Below are 16,402 nucleotides of genomic sequence, written 5' to 3'. Positions count from 1 at the left end.
ATCAGCAAGACGGTTAACAAGCATCGTATTAAAATGTTATAGTTATTATTAGAGTTCAGGTCCTTTGAATTCCTTCATGAGAATAAATCAGATGATTAGCTGTGGAGATTCACGTAGAACCAGACAAGATGGTCTGTATTTGTTGGCCCGTCGCCTTTTACTACGCCAGAAATTGTGTGAGTGCCAGATCTATTACCTCTTGGCTGCAATGATTTTATTTGAATGACGGTTTAAAAAAGTTAAACAGACGCATTACTGTTCATTTTACAACCTTTATTTTTAGTGTGAAAAACAATGAAATGTGACTGAATTATTTAAAGAAAAATACAAGGAACCCTGCTGATCCGTGAAACAAGTCTACCATTCTCTAATCACACCTGCTTGTCTGTGAGGGTTTAACTGGCCTCTCATCAGATTGTGTATGAAGGACAAATTCATCCCAACAGAATCTGAGTGTCTCTTTCAACATCCTGTGAAGAAACCCTCTCGGACACAGGCAGGTCCTGTTTTGTGCAATTAGGAGAAAATAAACTTGATCTTTATAAGAAAGCATATTCCAAATCTAAAAGAATCCAACATTTTCTAAAAGTAACCCGTTTTCCCTCTTGTTTCTTTTTTTGGTAAGTCATTCAAAGAACTGTTTAAAACCTAAAAATCATCTCTGTAGGCATCCGTGATGTTTATCACACAGCTGGATTCAGACCAAGCTCCGTCTTCACCACGTTCACCAGGAAACTCAGCTCATTGCACAGAGTCTCATGGCGGTACGCCATACGGATCTGAGCCACATTTGTCCTCCGGATGTCATTCCCCTCCGGTCCATCCTGTAGGTAGCTGGAACCAATGAAGTGTTTCTTCTCCTGTGGATTCAAGGGATGAAAAGATGGAGGCTGGTTATGAAAAAATACATTTCCTTTTGTTTTTCAGAGAATCTATAATTTAATCATTTGAACAAGACATGGAGACACGAACTGTAGAAAAACACTCAATGGGAAAAAAGTGAGAAAATTTGCTTTACTATCGACTTATGCATGTTTGCTACGAACTGATAAAATGGCTTCTATTTGATAAAGCAGCTTCTACAGTTCTACATATCATTCACACGCTGGTGGTTATGAGTTATAATGTACACAGCTGCCCTGGGGCTCACTGATGAAGGCAAGGCTGCAGTAAGCAGGCACCAACGGTCCGTCTGACCACCAGCAGCAGGCACGGTGGGTGAAGTGTCTCACCCCCAAAGGGTAAAGGTTGGTTACACCTTAAAACTTAATCTAATTGATGAAATTACTATGTGTGTATATGTGCTTGTTCAGTGTTTAAAAATTCCATTGAATATTTTCTAACACACACATTTATATAATTGGCAATATTATGCGTTGGGAGATAGAACTACTAGGTGTAGTTTAGCTGCAGACACAAGATGGCAGTATATATGTGTGTATGTATGTACTGTATATACACACACACAAACACACACATATATATACATACATATATATATACACATACGTACATACACAGTTTCACCAGAAACTGTCATAGACACAATCTCTGTCACACCGCTGCATCTTTCCGATCATTACTTCATCCATTTCAGCTCGACTCTACAAGGGAGGTCCACTGCTTCCTCCCCAATGGTCTCATTCCACCGCAACCTCCGCAATCTGGCACCCATTTACTTCTCCTCTCTTGTTGCCTCCACTCTTCCATCTCCCAGCACATTCTCTGCTTATGAAGTGAATGAAGCCACCAAGTCAGTCTGCTCTTGTCTTAATAACTTGTGTCCTTTAGCCACTAGACCTGCTAGGTCCTCTCAGTCGCACCCTTGGCTAAATGATACCCTCCGGTCTCTACGCACCAATCTTAGAGCTGCGGATCGGAAATGGCGCAAAACAAGAGATCCTGGTGATCTATTGAAATTTCAGGAATTACTGTCCTCATTCTCTGCCAGCATCACTGATGCAAAGAAAGCTTTCTACACTGACAAAATTCTCAGCTCTACTGACTCTCAGAAACTATTTTTAACATTCAAAACTCTGCTCACCCCTCCATCTCCACCTCCTACCAACAATCTATCAGCTGACACCTTTGCCTCATTCTTCACTGACAAAGTGGCAGCTATAAGCAAACAGTTTACTCAACTGACCACTCCTGAACATTCACTACCACAAACTCCTTCTAGCCCACCCATCTCAGGCCCTACTGCTTCATTTTCCTCTTTTTCCCCTCTCACTGAGAACTGTGTGTCCAAGCTTCTCACGTGCAGCCGCCCTACTACATGCCCACTTGACCCCATTCCGACTAAGCTGCTCCAAGCTATTGCTCCTACAGTAGCCGCAGCAGTCACACATGTGATCAATGCTTCACTGACATTCGGTACATTTCCCATCTCTCTCAAGCATGCTCAGGTTAAACCGCTGCTAAAAAAACCCATCTCTTCCTTCAAATCATGTGGAGAACTACCGACCTATCTCTCTCCTCCCTTTTCTGTCCAAAATCATTGAAAGGGTGGCTTTCAAGCAGATCACAGAATACCTCTCACAACACTGTCTGCTTGACCCTTACCAATCTGGGTTCAAAAATGCCCACTCCACTGAAACTGCTCTGTTAGCAGTGACTGAATCCTTAAAAGAAGCTAGAGCGACTGCCAAATCCTCAGTGCTTATCCTGCTCGACTTATCGGCTGCATTTGACACTGTCAACCATGGCTTCCTTTTGTCCACACTCTCTAGCATGGGCATCACAGAGAAAGCACACGCCTGGTTTGAATCGTACCTCACAGGACGATCATTCAGTGTATCTTGGCTTGGACAATCCTTTACCGTGCACCATCTTGCCACAGGAGCCCCCCAGGGCTCTGTACTAGGACCTCTTCTCTTTGCCATATACACCACCTCACTGGGTGAGATCATTCGATCACATGGCTTCTCCTACCACTGCTATGCAGACGACACCCAGCTCTATCTGTCATTTCCACCGGACGACCACACTGTCTCTGCACGAATATCAAACTCTCTCTGACATATCAAAATGGATGAAATCCCACCATCTCCAACTCATCTCTCTAAAACCGAATTACTTGTCATCCCAGCAAAACTATCCATACAGCACAATATCTCAATCCGAAATGACTTCCTATCTCTGGCTCCTTCAAAGGCAGTTCGAAATCTGGGTGTTGTGATTGATGAACACCTGAACTTTAAAGATCATGTTGCCTCTGTTGCCCGTTCATGCCGCTTTGCGCTGTATAACATACGAAAGATCAGACTATACCTAACACAACATGCCACCCAGCTCCTGGTGCAATCTACTGTCTTCTCCCGCCTCGATGCAACGCCCTTCTAACTGGTCTTCCAGGCTTTACTGTGAGACCTCTTCAAATGGTCCAGAACGCAGCGGCGCATCTGGTCTTCAATCAGCCAAAAAGAGCACACGTCACCCCTCTGTTCATTGAGCTCCACTGGCTACCGCTAGCAGCACGAATCAAATTCAAATTGCTAACACTAGCATACAAAGTCCGAGATGGTACGGCTCCCATCTACCTGAATCCTCTTGCAAAGGCTTACGTCTCGGCCCAGCCGCTCCGGTCATCACAGGATCGTCGGCTAGCAGTGCCTACACCACGCTCAGGACAATCCAAACTTTTCTCATGCATCGTTCCACACATGTGGAATGACCTTCCAAGCACTACCAGAACTGTGGCTTCCTTTTCAATTTTCAAGAAACTCCTGAAGACCCGGCTCTTCAGAGAGCATCTTCTTAACTAGCACCCTGCCTGCACCCGTCCCCCCTCTCTACTGTCCACTCCTTGTTCCCTCCTCTCCATGACTGATGTCAATGTTGTTGTTGTTATTGTTGTTGTTAGCCTCAAGGGCAATATGCCGATTATCACTTGTAAGTCGCTTTGGACAAAAGCATCTGCTAAATACCTAAACATTAACACACACACACACACACATATATATATATATATATATATATATATATATATATATATATATATATATATATATATATATATATATATATATAAACATCATCTACTGTACAGTCACAGGTGGGAGGGAGATCTTGGGAGAAGCGAAGAGCACATTGACTCCTCCAGCTGATGACCTCGCCAGGCTGAAGTCCACCAATCCGAAGGCAGGTCGGGTTTTCACAGCATCTGTCTGCATTCCTTCGTGGGGGTGTTAGTTGCTTGCAGCTCAAGGCTATCAGGGCATAGATTCGGATAACAAGAATTTGTTAGGGTCAGGCTGAGATAATTTTCCTCTCTGCCTTCAGTCTTTAAACTGATCATTTCCAGTCCTTCAGTGAAGCCAATTTTGGGTTTTTAAACTCGTCCATACCGTCTGGTGACTCTCTCCGAGATGACATCCATTTTGCATACAAATATCGGTATCGCAGCTAGAACATTGTACAGCTTAAGATTCACATCGAGTAACGTCCCAGTCTGAGAAGTCTCCACACGGTGCTTTCCGTGGGTGCGGGTCGCCCTCCAATCACTCCCGTCTTCCCAAATTTCCAGAAAACCAGATATCCTCCCACTCCAATCAGAAGAAATCCAGTGATCATCAGGCCAAATATCCACACATCTTTGATGTCCTCAATAGACAGCTGGGAGAGGCATATGATCTTCCTCCAGGAATCCAACATATATCCCACCGGGTGTGTCCCCTGTGGACATGTGGGAGCCCCCTGCTTCGTCCTCATTGTTGAATAAATCTTATCAATCGCGCTGAATAACCACTTTATCAAATCCATGGTTAGTAAAAATTGAGTTTTTCAGAAGAAATGCAGAGAAGCGCTCTGTGGGCAGACAGGACAAAGACCCTTGGGAAAAAAGATAAGGGAGCGAAAGAGGGAAGCATCTGTACTCCTCGAGTGCCTGAAGTGAAAAAAAATTATATATATATATATATACATATATATGTATATAAAGGGACATCCCTTTGGCTGACTGGTTAGCGTGCATGACTTTCGCCCGGGAGTCTGGGAATCAAATCCCGCACGGGCCCTCGTTTCTCCACCTTGCCACATACATTGAAGAAGAAGAAGAAGAAGAAGAAGAAGAAGAAGAAAATAGCATTTCTATAGCGCCTCTCAAGATAAAAATCACGAGGCGCTTCACAAAAACAAAAATAAAAAAATATATAAAAATGCATTTAGAAAATGTTTAAAAATATATTTAAAATGAGCAAAAATAAGCAATTGCGATTTAAAAGAAAAAAATGTTAAGAAAGAGAGAGAGAGAGTGAATAGGAAAGAGGGAAATCAGTGGATCCTGAGGAAGGTGGAATAGGTGGGGAGAGCAGAATAAAGAGAGAGTGGTGAAGAAGGTCATACAAAAGCCAGCTTGAACAAGTGAGTCTTCAGCTGCTTTTTAAAGGAGACCACTGAGTCCACTGATCTCAGGCTCAGGGGGAGAGAGTTCCAGAGTCTATATATATATATATATATATATATATATATACATATACATATACACACACACACACACACACACACACACACACATATATATATATACATATATATATATATATCTACATATATATATATACATATATATATATATATATACATATATATATACATATATATATATATATATATATATATATATACATATATATATATGTATATATATACATATATACATATATATACATACATATATACATATGTAACGTGAGGAAGTATGGGTTTCTGTGCCAAAGGTCGTATTTGCCCAGCTGGGTCAAAGCTGGGTCACGCAGCACCTTCACCCACAGATTAAGACCTAAGTCGCCAGCAAGTCTGAAGGACGCCACAACATCCAACACCTGCATCTTCAGAAGAAGGACTTCTCACACAGTCTAGTCATAATAAAACAGAGTCTTACGCTTTCTTCCTTTATTTTTGTTAAATAATCATTTGATCACTTTGCTCATTATAAATGTATTTTAATCAAATGAATGATTATTATGCTTTGGGTAATCATAATGAACTATAATGAATTAGTATACTTAATTAAATAATGTTTTTGAAGATGTTTAGCGATGACCTTCACACCTGCTCATACAGGTCCGGATCCATAGTAACTTCAAAACACATTTGCTCTGATGCACAACAAGTTTGCTTTGGGAAGAGAAGTGGTTTTGGTAAGTTAGTCAGAACGAGAGAGAGAACGGAAGAGAGCAGAAGTGTGGAACCAACGCCACGGGGAAAGGAGCCCTGATGCTCCTTTTCTCCCGCCACACTATTTCTGTCCAGCCAGACAGAATAGCTGAAATGCAACCCGCTAACGCAGGCTCGTCCCAGAGTCTTTTGATTTCTGAGTTAATTTAAACTTGAGAAAGCGCATCTGCTAAACGCTTCAGCAACGTGTACCGAGGTCAACTCTGGACTGGACCGTCACACACCTTCGTCTTCTCTGTCAGCCAAGGTGGCATCTGGAGAAACATCCTCCTTCGGTCCGGATCTAAAAGAGGGTCCTAAATGCGGTGAGGCAGAACACGACCAGATAGCGTTCTGATGCTGTTTTTCTAATAAGAACTAAAGTTTAATTGCTAAACATCATTTTTCACTCAGTTCACCTTCCCTCTCCCTGAAGCAATCTCAGACACCTGCATGCACGCATTCATAATTACATCATCCTCAATCTTAGCACATCCAACACAAGGTCTATTTGAGCAAGCTTAAAATATCAACTGTTAAAGATTGTCCAAAAAGGTTGCCAATGCTGATTATTTTTCCTATGATTGTCATTTCAAATCGTTAGTTTAAATTGAAGAATTAAAACTCTTAAAATTTAAACTTGTCTTTGCATTGAAGTGAAACATAGACAAACGGATATGATCGTCAGTTTATCGATGAAAACAACCTTTGAGTCTTCTCATCTCTAAAACATTTGGTTATTAATTTGCTAAAATTAATATTCCAGATTATTATGTAGAATGGTTCCTCTTTCATAAAAGAGCCAACAACCATTACGCTACACATATATACATATATACATATATATATATATATATATATATATATATATATATATATATACCTGCCTCACGATTCGATCCGATTCCGATTATCTGCCTAAAGATTCGATTTGAGTCTGAAATGCATCACGATTCTTCACACAAAAATTTTCATTACTTAATAAAAGCAGTAGAATAGTTTTCAATTTCTTTTTGATTTCCAAATCCCTGAAAAACAGAACATTCATCTATTCACTATAGTGAGCAATAATGTTTAAAGTGTGCTGCCTATAATTACTTAAATAATATAAGAAATAATGTTTTCGGTATAGCTTTAAGATAGAATATTACTGAACTTAAAAATAGTAAACAAATACTGTGTTAAGTGATTCTTTCACATCCAGGATCCCAAAACCGAAATTAGCCCAGACATCTGATTTAAATGTAACGAGTACATCTTTGATTACTGGTAATGTTGGCCCTGTATCCCTGTCCGCCTTTTCTGTTTTAAATTGGCGCTAGGACAACGCAGTGCGCATGTCATTGCAACTCTGCCCCCAGAAGTAATTGCAAAACCTCAAAACTTTATTGTCCTCGCATAGACATAGACCAGGGGTCGGCAACCTGTTCCCATCAAAGAGCCATTATTACCCGTTTCCCACAGTAAAGAAAACACTGGGAGCCACAGCAGCCGCGGCGTTGTGGGTGGGGCCTACCCTCAGACAGCAGAGAGCTGCTTTAACCAATCACAACAGGTGACAGCAGCCAGTACCGGTCGCTCGTGTACGTCAAAGTTATCTTTCATAAGACGATAATCAATAAAACCATTTATATAAAGTGGATCCAGAAGTTGTGGCCCGTCTCTGCCGACAATATTTAGATATTTTTCACCCTGTTGGTGGTTTTACTGAGCAGGTGCCACTTTTGTCATACGTTTCTTTTTAAAACATGTTTAGACTGTTCAGAATACAAATCCAGGCTCTGTCACGTTTGATTGTTGTAATTAAACTTTGAGGGGAAGGTCAGAAAAGGATCCGATCATTTTGTTTTTCCCTCATTTACAGTGACGGAGATAACGGCGCAGTGCGCCTGGCTCTGGTGTTAATCAAGTTTAATTTTATATCTTTGCAACAATTTTCACAAGAAAACAGAACAGTTAAAAGCAGGGCTTGTGTTGACCGGATAGTTACCGTGTTTGACCGTTTATTTTGACGGAGAAAGAATAGAAAGAATTACCCCGACGCATGCAGACAAACTGACACTTTATTCGTTTCGCACATCGCAGATGTAGCTAAATCAGTCAAGAAAAGATTCCCATCTAAACACCTGAGCTGGACACTGCTCAGCGCAGCTCGCTGTCAGTGTGAACTACATGAGGTCCACAGCGAGCTGAAGATGTGGAGAGGGGCTTGGAGCACGTTGCAGAACCAGAGCGCATGCAGGAAGATTCCTCCGACTGAAGCGAGACTTATCACTTAGAAAATGTTCCCTGATTATGAAACTTTGGCTGAATATTGCTTGTTCCTGTCTCCAATGTGGCGACACATCCAGGAGCCGTGTGAGGAGAATCCCAGAATCTCACATCCTCTTCAGCTCAGACAGCGCATATGATTACGCACAAGCGTGACCCGTCAACCCGGTCTCACAGTAAGACCGGGTTGGACCTGTTCAGGTTTACGCAGACAATCTTTACATTTAGAAATGGCATACAGATGTAAAATTAATGCAGTAAAATAAAAAGCATTTTATTTAAATATCCATTCATTATTTTACAAGCACAGAGAGCCGCATCAGATGGACGGGTTGCCGACCCCCGACATAGACATAGGGAGAAAATCTCATTATGTCACGTTGCTGCATCGATACGGAATCATGCACGGCTGAATCACGATGCATCTTAGAATTGATCATTTTCCCCACCTCTAACATACATATATATATAAATATGTATATACATATATATACATATTTATGTATATATATGTATATACATTAGGGGTTGTATGAACTAGTCGACTAGTCGACTTCATGGCTCTGTAGTGACTTTTTATGCCTGTCATCGACTAGTCGCTGTCACATGATAATGACTGACAAGATGCAGTCCTCGGAAAAGACAACAGGTGACAAGCTCCTGCGCGTCGGGAGGCAACGCGCTGTGCCAGAGCGTCGTATTGACACCCGCCGTAAAACAGACATTTAACCAAATTGTGACCTTTACCCTCTTGCAATTTATCCCTCCCCTCACCCCCATCCTAGCCTTAACCAGCTTGCGCATGCAAAGCTCTGATCATTGACGCGCTCTAGACATCTGAGTCCTGAGCACCGCCAAATCGGGTGTCACCACCTCAAAAACAAATTAAACACGCGGTCGTTCATGTTGGCTCATTTCCTTTGATGTTTTCTGTCTGTGATTTGTGCCTGATGCGTTTCGCTGCTGCGGAACGAGGCGCATCACCTGTTTTGTCCTCCGGTGACGCACCCCCAAAATTCCACTATCTCCGCTCCGCTCCGGCACAAACTCCGCAGCAAAAACGGTCCCGTTGTAGTCGGCCGGTGAGCAGTGGAAACCCGCTGTTTTTGTGGTCGGTGGATCTTTTAGAACTGCAGTTCAAAGGTAACTCATGAGGTGAATATATATGAACCCAGGTAGCAGTTTCTCTTTAGGATTGAGAGGAGATGCAGGAAGATAATAAACAGGCAGGACAGAAAAATAGTCAAATAAATACAAGTTAGTTTTTGTACCTGGTGGTTGCAACAAACAGACACCATTGAAGGTAATCAGAAGTGAGGAACATAAAATGAAATAATTATTTTAGTGTTTAGAGCAGCAGGAAAGGCTGCAGGCGCATCAGTGAGTTTGCAGCTGCTGCGCAGGGGGAGGGGGAGAGGGCTGAAGTAGGATGCAGAAACTACCGTTGTTAAAAGAGATATGTTAACTTAGAAAATGTGGGCGCAATTTTAATTGTCAAAAACTCCAGTGAACCTACCGACCCCCCCCCCCCCCCCCCCCGTGCCGCTTCAGGTGTATGACGTCATCAACGACTAGTCGAAGTCGACTCGATTTTCATTACTTGACTGTCGACTTTAAAAAGAACTTTAAGTCATGCAACCCCTAATATACATATATATGTATATATATATATATATATATATATATATATATATATATATATATATATACATATATATGTATATATATACATGTATATGTATATATATATATATATATATATATATATATATATATATATATATATGTATATATATGTATATATATACATGTATATGTATATATATATATATGTATATATATGTATATACATATATATGTATATATACATGTATATATATACATATATATATATATATACATATATATATGTATATTTGTACATATATATTTATATATACATGTATAGGTATATATATATATATATATACATATATATATATATATATATATATATATATATATATATATAGATAGATAGATAGATAGATATATATTAGGGCTGGGACTTGATTAGAAATTTTTATCTAATTAATTACAGGCTTTGTAATTCATTAATCTAAATTAATCGTATTTTAATCGTTCAGGAAAATGTGCTCTCAAAGTAAAACTTTTAATTAAAATTATGAGACAGAGAATCAAACATTAGACATGGTTATTACTGTAAACTAAAGCTTTTAATTAAAAATGCATTTTAAATATTCAAATGTCACTGTGTGATATGAAACAAAACCAAAATCAACTAAAATTTACAATTACAAATAGAAAACACCTGCAAAGGGTTCCTGAGCCTTTAAATAGTCTCTCTGTCTAGTTGAATGACTGAAATAAATTTGACTTTGCACCAGATTCTAATTTTTCCAGTTTCACTTGTTTGTATAATTGGGAGTTTTTATTAGCATTTCTACTCATAACGTAGTAAAAACACATAAATAATAATCCTTCAAAATGACAGTAGAACAGGCACAAATATGATCTAGGACTTAAATGTACTAACTTTTAACACCAGAGCAGGCATGGCATATTCTGAGAATGATCAGGAACACTAACTGGTTCCAGTTGGATGACTGGAGGATGATGGGATGATAAAAGATCATGGCGAGGAAATAATGATGTGACAAAAAGGTGAGCGGACCTTCCTTACATGGGAAGTAGGGCTGGGCGATATGGACCAAAACTTATATCTCGATATCTTTAAGCTGAATTCCGATATACGATATATATCTCGATATTTTTCCTCCTGTAAACTGTTGACAAGTTAACTCACTTCAAGCTCTTGAGAAATTATATACATAAATCAGTAGGTTAAATGCATAAAAATGTATTGATTCTGGTCAAACTTTAACTGTAGTGCCTATTCTCTACCAGTCTGAGCTTTAGTAACACAGGTACAGCTGTCTGCTAACACACACACACACACACACACACACACACACACACACACACACACACACACACACACACACACACACACACACACACACAGTTGAGAGCCAGAGGTGTATCAAATGTCCCACAGGCACTTTTTAATTATATATTTATAATTAATGTCAAATTATTTAAATTTCATCTAGAGGTGGCCCATATTGTATAGGTCTTGTCCAGAGAAAAAAAATCCATCATGTTAAGCTAAATGTACGATGATGTAATTGCATCTACTGAAGATCACATGGGTCATGCACCATGGAGTTATTAGTTATTAGAAAAACTAGTTATTAACTAGTTGTTAGTTATTAGTTAGCAGTGTTGGCTCATATCAGCGATTATACTGTAATGATTCAGAGTCTCTGGTTGCTCTTTTATGAGTGTTATTTTCGGGCTACTGTCGCCATAACCCACACCTTACAAACTCAACTTTTTGGGAAGTCCTGATGTCACGTTAAGAAGGGGATGCTGCAGACCCGCGGATTCACACCTGCAGCAGCGAATCTGGTGTGATCTCCAGCCTGATCACAACTTTCTCATTCCTCGCTGCCCCTGATGCACTAAAGCATCCGCCCCTTAGCTGATGACAGCTTCAGCACACCTCGCAGCTTATTGATAGTAATGCATGTGGTGCTTAGACAGTGACTCGTCTCAGAAACACAATACCCCGACAGCATTGTTTAGAAAATCATCAGAAAAGTTTCAGAGTGTTTCTGTTTTAACTTAAACTTCTGTTTTCAACTTTAAGACACGTTGTCTCTGATTGTTTACAGAGTAGTGAGAACACGGAGCATTCTCCCAGCTGCAGCCAGGTGCCTCTCGTTTGTCTGACTACTTTCATAAACTACTGTTAGGGCACAGAATTATTCTGTCTGGTGCTTTCAGCGCTGCACAGATGTTACGTAAATGTTGAAAATATAGCTTACCGCAACTTTTGTAAAGTTTCCGGTGCCACCGGGCAGCCGCAGCAGAGACGATCTCTGAAAAATGTCCGCGACACGGACTCCGTTGTTGTCTGGAAGTTTTTTTTCCAAGTTAAGAAAAGAGGCGGACCTGTTTCCTAAATCCTGCATCAGTACAAGCAAGGCAACTACTTTCTGTTTTTATTCCGTTTTAGTAGCCATTAGCACTGTGCATTGTTGTGTGCGTCAGTGATATTCAGTCTACGAGGAAATCGTGCAATGACAAAGGTTCCGCTGTGCTTCAAATGCAAGCTGCAATTAAATGCGTTAAATTTTTTTAACGTGTTATTTTTTTCGAATTAATTAATCATAATTAACGCATTAAAGTCCCGGCCCTAATATATATATATATATATATATATATATATATATATATATATATATATATATATATATATATATCATTATTATATATATATATAATATATCTAAATGTGATTAACGAGAGTTCTTAAAAGTGAAGTGGTGGTTCATTCTGTGTGTCTTATCTCTACCTGATGCGAGAGTCCACTCTGCAGAACGCTGTTCCTGGCTATCTCACACAGATCGCACGTGCTCAGCTTCCACAGCTGTGCTGCTATGGCATACTCCTCCATCAACGCTTCCTGGGTGTTTAAAACAATAAAATGATGGATGATTTACCTCTGAACACTCCAGTGCTGTAAAATATCAGAATAGTGATACTGGTTACCAGTTAAGTTGTCAGTAAGATTACTGGTATTTTTCTTTCCTAGCTTCTGACCTTGGTGTAGTGGAACTGCATAGGATCATCAGTGGACAACGACACACACAGGCCCTTCTGTAGAAAGTCTCTCAGCGGGTTCTTTGAGTACTGCAGAAACAGGCTGTTGTTGCTCAGTGGGGACATGGCGATCGGGACCTGGCCCAGGTAGTACAGGTACTGCAGCACTGGACTCTGCAGGGTCAGGGAGAATTACACATGCACCTAAATCAGTTTAAATGCTACCTTTTTATAGAAATGTTTGATGAGAAATCATTACTGGAGGTTACAGGATCCACTAATGGTCTACTACTTTTGGATAGTTGATTTCTAATCTAGTTTTTGAGGTGTGTAACACCAAAACTAAAGCATGAATTTAAAGTAGCACCATCTTGAGGTTGAGTCCATGAGAGATGTTGTCGGCCGTCAGGAAGGCAGAGACCAGGTGGGTGATGGAGCCTGCCTCACCACAGTGAGGACGGAACTGGAAGGTGTTTAGTCCTCGATCCCTATGAGACATTTTTTTTTTTTTAGAATTGGTGGAAATGACCAGCTGATGGAACAAAAACATGGTATGAAAGTTTGAATAACAGCCACTTGAACCATTATTAGATGTTTGAGCTTTGGGGTTATTACTCCAAGCAGAAACACATCTGACAGCTGTCTACTGCAGGAAAACGCTAGTTGAAGAAACACTTACGGGTGTATGATGTAAGATTGACGCCGTGTTGTCAAATGAGGGTACTGAAATCCAAACAAACCCACTCTGAGCAACTGTTGCCAGCTACGGCTCAGCAACAGATGATTCCAGATGATGAGTGAAGACGAGTTCACTGTTAGCTCAATGTTAGCTCTACGTTAGCCTCTAGCTGATGTGACAGTGTGAGTGTCCTGTCACTGTAACCTGATCGAACATGCGCCCTGGCTACTTGGCCAAGGGGATATCCCTTTGGCTAACTGGTTAAATGATAAATGATAAATGACCCGCACTTGTATAGCGCCTCTCAGCGTAAGGACTCCAAAGTGCGTTACACTACAGTGCATCAGTCATCCATTCACACACACATTCACACACTGGTGGTAATGAGTTACGATGTAACCACAGCTGCCATGGGGCGCACTGACAGAGGCCGACCACAGGCACCACCGGTCCCTACGACCACCACCAGCAGGCAAGCAGGTGGTGACCAGCAGCTTGCCCAAGGACACAACAACAGAATTCTCTGTCCAGAGCCGGGATCGAACCTGCAACCTTCCGATTACAGGACAACCCGGTCAACCTGTTGAGCTACTGCTGCCCAAGCCCCCACAATGCGGCTCCAAAATTGAGGCCAACACGGAAGTACCATAAATTGCAGTTCTATCCTCATCCAGTAGGGGCTGGTGTCAAAAGCGAGCAAATCCTCATTGACTCCCATGTTAAAAATACCAATTTCACAGCAGAAATAAACATGTTTACAGCCTGGTACCAGAACATGTTTTAGGTTTAAATGATCTAGTTTACACTCATGACAACTCTGAGGGGGTGAATTTTTTTCTCACTCTTCTGTTTAAGGCCTAGTCCACATGTAGCCGGGTTTTTTTTAAACGAATACCCGCCCCTCCAAAAACTTGCATCCACACCACCTCGTTTAAAAACAAAACTCTGTCCACACGTACCCGGATAAATACGTTGTTAAGGACATGCCAGACCTGTAGGTGGCAGTACTTCCCCCGCTCTTAACCTCGTCCTTCGTCTGTGGTCTTCCGCAAGGAGCAGTAATTCCGCTTGCAAAAACAAACAAGCAAAAAGCGCTTGTACAGTTGATAAAGCGAGCGCAGCTCTGAGGGCATCCATGCTGTCGGCCAGCGCTGGACTGACCATAGGGCATAGCGGGCAACTGCCCGCTGGGCCGACCCTTTCATCTTTTATGGGCCGGTGTCTGTTTTTTTTTTTTTTTTTTTTTTTCTGGCCTCTAGTTGTTGCGGACAACTTGTCCCAACTACCCCTGACTGCATCCCGGAGATCGGGGCAGGGCTAAATGTGGGCGGGGTCAAACGTTTAGAGGTGGGCGGAGACAACTATTTGACTCCAGCGTCCTGCCCCTCTCTCAGTGGAACCAGGAAACAGCTATGCTGTGTGTGTTCAATGCTGTAGCCGGGACAGAGGGAAGTAGCTGCCAAAATCAAGGTAAGCCAGGATTTTTCTTTCTCTGTTTTAACAATATCGAGGACCAATGTTGGGCGAACGTTTTATAAACTTGGAAATTAAAGTTTTTTTCCCCATTATGAGTTTTAGATGATACATATAGCGTATTTTACACATGCGAGGCGACTTACTTTTGAGGAGAAATGTTTACAGGGTTCCCGCGGAGTCTTAAAAACATTGAATTTATGAATTTGAAAGTAATACCTTTAAAAGACTGGAGAAACCCTTCAATTTTGGCATCTGGGTCTTAAAATTTGTGTTGGATGTAAGTTTTCTGTACTGCATTTTTCTTCTGAAGTTCATCAAAATATTCCAAACAAGTGATGACATGAAGAGAAGCACTAGTATTAATAAAGGCTATTTTTAGACATTTATTTCAATTTTGTGTCTTTACTGTTTGCACTGTTGCTTTTATACAATAGAAATACTGCAAGAAATTAGGGTGATAAAATTAACAATAATAAAAAAACGTCTTAAAATTAAACTAAAATATAGGCAACAAAAATTATTGTTAAGGTTCTAATGTCAAACCAGAGATCCGGTTATATTTTTAAGCATTTGTTTAAAAATATAACCGATCTTCTACCAAGTGCCCACCCAGTGTTTTGTCAAAATATATTGGTAAAGTTGTATAGATAAATAAATGAAAACTAGTTCAATAATTTTATTTTATTTATTTACTTTTTTGCTGATAGTGCCGTTATATAGGTATTCATTTTCTATATGGCTTTAGAAAGATCTTAAACAGACTTAAATTTAAGTTGAAGAAACCTGTAGGAACACTTTTATAGCTTTGGGGAGATATGTTGTGTGGTCATGATTACTTTTTGGTGGAAAATATATTTTACAGGGGGAAATGTTAGTTTTTTAAGCTTTTTATGTTCGTATCTGAGTTCTACACCTGATGGGCTTTATTATTATGGTTAGAGTGCTAATCTGATGTGTGTAATTATATAAACGTTTTGCTCAGTCAAGTGTCAACAGAATAACATGAATGTTTTCATAGTGAATGAATGTTGTCATTGTATCACCAAGGTCTGAGGAAGACAGAGTGCAGGCACGAAAAAGACGGAGAGAGGAAAGAGTAAAACAGGTGAGAGACAATTTGATTAATTCTTGTAGTTTAACTGTTGCTTG

The 16,402-nt window shown here is 40.4% G+C and overlaps 1 protein-coding gene across 4 annotated transcripts in view; it reads right to left on the bottom strand.

Annotated features, from left to right (window-relative positions):
- Window positions 1-258: 258 nt before the first annotated feature.
- ampd3b (adenosine monophosphate deaminase 3b) overlaps window positions 259-16,402 on the bottom strand; it is a 74,753-nt gene continuing 58,609 nt past the window's right edge. Inside the window, exons 13-17 of one of the 4 annotated variants that reach the window (XR_011520294.1) lie at window positions 13,466-13,586; window positions 13,099-13,272; window positions 12,851-12,961; window positions 4,050-4,211; window positions 720-860 (exon numbers count right to left, since the gene is read on the bottom strand). Coding sequence is in view for 2 of the 4 variants with exons in the window: in XM_070550221.1 (XP_070406322.1) it covers window positions 684-860; window positions 12,851-12,961; window positions 13,099-13,272; window positions 13,466-13,586 (583 nt within the window). In the remaining 2 variants the exon portion in view is untranslated. Of the gene's footprint in view, window positions 861-4,049; window positions 4,212-12,850; window positions 12,962-13,098; window positions 13,273-13,465; window positions 13,587-16,402 lie in introns of all 4 variants that reach the window. The other 3 variants (XR_011520295.1, XM_070550221.1, XM_070550222.1) reach the window with 3 other exon arrangements.

The sequence above is a fragment of the Nothobranchius furzeri genome, chromosome 4 (assembly GCF_043380555.1).
Source record: "Nothobranchius furzeri strain GRZ-AD chromosome 4, NfurGRZ-RIMD1, whole genome shotgun sequence".
In the NCBI taxonomy this organism is placed as follows: domain Eukaryota; kingdom Metazoa; phylum Chordata; class Actinopteri; order Cyprinodontiformes; family Nothobranchiidae; genus Nothobranchius; species Nothobranchius furzeri.
This window is presented reverse-complemented; position numbering and strand designations above follow the sequence as displayed.